Source organism: Bicyclus anynana, chromosome 1 (assembly GCF_947172395.1).
Source record: "Bicyclus anynana chromosome 1, ilBicAnyn1.1, whole genome shotgun sequence".
Lineage (NCBI taxonomy): Eukaryota > Metazoa > Arthropoda > Insecta > Lepidoptera > Nymphalidae > Bicyclus > Bicyclus anynana.
This window is the reverse complement of record NC_069083.1, coordinates 18,993,044-18,997,108: the sequence shown is the minus strand read 5'-3', so window position 1 is coordinate 18,997,108 and position 4,065 is coordinate 18,993,044. Positions and strand designations below refer to the sequence as shown.

Sequence of the window (4,065 nt, the reverse complement as noted above, 5' to 3'; positions counted from 1 at the left end):
TTCATTTATCTTCGATATATTGGCGGTCGGTACTAATCTGCATGCAAATGACACATTAGCACGGATTAGAGATACAGCGCGGGATGGTCACAAAACCGAAGGGTCCCGGACACAAGCGCTGAGCAAATTGCTTTATTATGCAAAACTAACGCGTACAATAATATTTTGAATACAATTACGTTGCAAGATTTAGGGAATACGCTTTTGGTTTCGGGTCTTCGGTTATAATTGTTGAGTGTTATTACAGTATGTTGCTGTAATCGAAATTATACGTAATGAGCGTGTAGTAATAAGATTGAATATTGGTTGAGTTTTTTGTTCAAGTATATACACGCAGATATTTCATTATCATCAGAAACTTTAGCGGCTCAAAATACGGCCAGGCCTCCCTCCTTATAGGAGAGGGGATATGGTGCATAAAGCCACCATACTACTCCATTAAGGGTTGGTGGCTCAAGGTGCAAGTTCTATCAGATGTACTTGTACCGACTCGTAAATCTATGATCAGATGTTATCGACTGGAACCTATTGCTTAACGTGCTCTCCGAGGCACAGGGGTGAAACATCTCCAACTTTCCAACTTCGGGCTAAGAACTTGAACTGATAATTAACAGAAAAAAACCCCGACGTTATAAAGCTCGACCTACAATTTGAACCCTCGTGATCCAAAACCACTGGACAAATGAAGAAGTCATTTATACTGATCCAATAGAACACAAAAAAATATTTTGATGAAACCTACATACCAGAGAATTGTCTTGATTCTCTGCGTGTGTGAAGTCTGCCAATTGCCACCGTGGTGGAATATTGGCCTAACCCCTCTCATTCTGAGAGGAGACTCTAGCTAAGCAGTAAGCCGAATATGGGTTGAATGATGAATAAAAATATATTAGGTAGATACTGTGTTGTTGTTTAACAGTGAAATTCACAAAAATTACACAAACTTTTCACGTATGATTTTCTGTATTAATTGAATAGCCAAATTGTGCAAACAAAGAATTGGCGTTATTTCTCAAGTCACCAACAAAAAACATTAGCCGTAAATGGCGCCACTAAATAACTTAGTAACGTTATGGTTCAGACGTATTATTTATCCTCAGCCATATTTATACGTCCGTAATCCAAGACTAACAGAACTTGTAATGCTTCAAGCCGCCACTCATGTTTATTGGATCAACAATGTTTCATTGTTATTGCAAAAAAAGACTTTCATGAAATTGCCTTTCACGAAGTTTACGAGTGGATAGCACATATTGGTTCTTCTTACTCGTATGTTCGTGTGAGAAAATACTCATAATATGTGCAGCTTTTAGCAGATGAAGTAGTATTAACTTATAGAAGACTGAAAAATCATATTCCTAATTCTTACAACCTTCTAAGCTTCTAAGCTAGCGTGTTCCACCTTAGGCCACACTTGCGAGTATTTACAAATTAAATGCGAAATTTAAATTGTACAAGAAGATTAGATCTTTTACTTAACACATTTCAAATCAACCTCTTTTAACGGCCACTACGGAGCCAGGTTTTCCTCCTTAAAAGAGAATGGATATTGAATATGGACAACTATACACTTTTCACTTTCTAATATGATCACTTTTTAATATGATGAACATTATCATTCCCCTATAAATAATAGGAAAAAAACCATGTAAGAAATAGATATGACAATTATTAGTCCAACGGCCGGGGATTGAACCACAGCCATTCAGTATTGAGGATATAATTTGCAATGAAAATTTCTCGGATGAAAACATACACTTGTTAAATTTGCAAAGTAATTTTTTAAAAAAGAAATATAAAAGAGTAAAGATGCGATTACTTCTTAAGCGAACTCCCGCCAGTGTCTCTCTGAGGCACATGGACTCTTTCGAAAAGTTCGTTGAAATTTTCCCCGTCTGTACAATAGTCGTTTATAACATTTTCATCTGCATACGTTTTGTTACCCACTATGATGCTTCCAACCTTATTATCTCGAATTATGGTCGGCAATTCAGTGTCACAGCTTCGATTGGTATCCCTGGTTTGAGTACGAATTGCGTTGCTCGATAAATGATCGGTGTGTGTTCTTTGTGCCAAATTATTGAACAGACCTTCATTCTTAATACCGCAAACTGTTTGTATTATTGATTCTAACGCCACTTGGTCCTGAATTCTACGTTGAACAGCCGTCGCTTGCACGCTCGCTACTATATCTTTATATTTATTTTCTAGTTTATCTAAAGCCGTCGCCAATTCCGTTTCATGTTCATCGGTTGATTCATGTATGATCTGTGTCCTTTGTTTCATTAGTTGCAGTTGCAAGGAACACTCGGCCAAATGCTTTTCTTTTTGTAAGTTCGCTAATTTTGCTTCGTAAGCCTTGGAATATTTTACTTTCGATTTCTCCATTTTATTCAAACGTTTTTCAAGTTCTTTAGCTTTCTGTGTAACACATTTAGAGTTGAAATCAATATTTTGATTGTCTATAAAGTTGCTTAATATAAGATATTGATTACTTTTGAGACCGTCGATGTTGTTTTTCAAATTTATAATCTCAGTTTCCATGGACTGGATAATTTTGTCCTTTTCAGCTATCATAGCTTCCGTATGGGCTGCTAAATTTTCTTTTTCATCTGAATGCTTGCTTTCTATATCTTTTATAAGTTTTTCATGTTGCTGCCTTAATTGATGTATATTTTTATCATGGTTAGCTTTTAATTCTTCTCGCAAAGAAGTTTTCACTTGAATTATTTGTAATCTATGTTGAGCATGCAAATCTTCTATTTCATGTCTTTTCATTTCGTTAATGTTATCAAGTTTATCTTGCAAATCATTTATAGTTTCAATTAGAGATTTTCTTGAATCTTGAACTTCTTGTAGTTTGGATTTTAAGCGATTCAATGTAGTATTACTCTCTTGAAAACGAAAGTGAACACTGGTAGCATTATGGACTTTCATAAAATTATCTTGAGGTTTCACAGTGTGTTCATGTCTTAATGTAGAGGCTGTTTTGAGGGCCATTAATTCGTTTTGAAACATAAAATTTTGATTTTTGATTTCTCGGAGTTTCATAATAAGCTTCGTTGCTCTATTTTCGTACTCATTTTCATCATTATATATTTCATTGCCAACTTCGTTGTTTGGAAACTTGGGTATAACACTTGGGCAATTATAACACACATCAAATTGCTTACTTTTTAGTTCAGACTGTTTATTTATCGAACTATCAGACTTTTTATTTTTAACTTGAAAATCATTGCTCAATTCGGTTACTGCACATTCACTACAGTGAGTTGATTCCGGGGGAGTATTATTTTTATTAAAAAGAACCTTAGTTTTATTACTATTTAAATCGAAAGCAAGATACTCGATTTCTGAAGAATCATTAAAGGAGTAATCTGTCAATGTACACTCTTGTAGAGGAGCCAGTTCGTCAGTTGTTGGGTTATGTGTGAAAGGTTCATCCAGGATACCTTTCGATAATTGATAGCACATAGCAAATATGTATTTGTTGCGTTGCACTTTTTCATTTTGTTTGCAACAACAAAGTCTCTGAATCCATGCATTGATTATGTCTATAACATCCGGATCAAGCAGTTGTTGTAAGTAGGGTCTCATTATTTCCAAATAACGTCTGTACTCCAAGTCGAGTGACTGTTCTTCATTTTCATCCATAATTAAAATTTTATACCGAAAATATTTAAACTTTTGTAGCAAATATTTGTTAATTCTCTATTGACGTATACAAATACGTCAACGTAATTCTAATGATTTTTATTTCATAGATAAAAGCATAAAAGTCTTTAAAATTATAAATAGAAGTAGTAAAAGTCTAGAAAGCTATTATAAACACGAAAGAGAATATAATAATATTTACACGCTATATTGATATAGTATCTACGACAACTATATAAAAAACTATTAAAGCTGCAGGGTTATAAACATTTTTGAAGTAAATATTTTCTTAGGGTGCATGCTCAGAATACAGAGTGCATGCAGGCTTAAGAACAATTACATTATTTTTATTTTATTTATTGTACAGCACAAAACAAGGTGTTTCCTTGTTTTGTGCTGTACAAATAAGAA

At 34.2% G+C, this 4,065-nt stretch overlaps 1 protein-coding gene across 1 annotated transcript; it reads right to left on the bottom strand.

Annotated features, from left to right (window-relative positions):
- Positions 1–1,815: 1,815 nt before the first annotated feature.
- On the bottom strand, positions 1,816–3,654 carry LOC112054670 (uncharacterized). Its single transcript, XM_052882065.1, has 2 exons — positions 3,347–3,654; positions 1,816–3,139 (listed from the first exon to the last, which is right to left on the bottom strand). Exons 1-2 carry the CDS (start codon positions 3,652–3,654, stop codon positions 1,816–1,818), a joined length of 1,632 nt encoding a protein of 543 aa, XP_052738025.1.
- Positions 3,655–4,065: the final 411 nt, after the last annotated feature.

Coding starts and splice junctions, on each gene's coding strand:
- LOC112054670 (XM_052882065.1), bottom strand. CDS start 3,654: ATGGATGAAAATGAAGAACAGTCACTCGACTTGGAGTACAGACGTTAT. Junction 3,140..3,346: donor AATGATTCTTCAGAAATCGA/GTATCTTGCTTT, acceptor TAATTGCCCAAG/TGTTATACCCAAGTTTCCAA.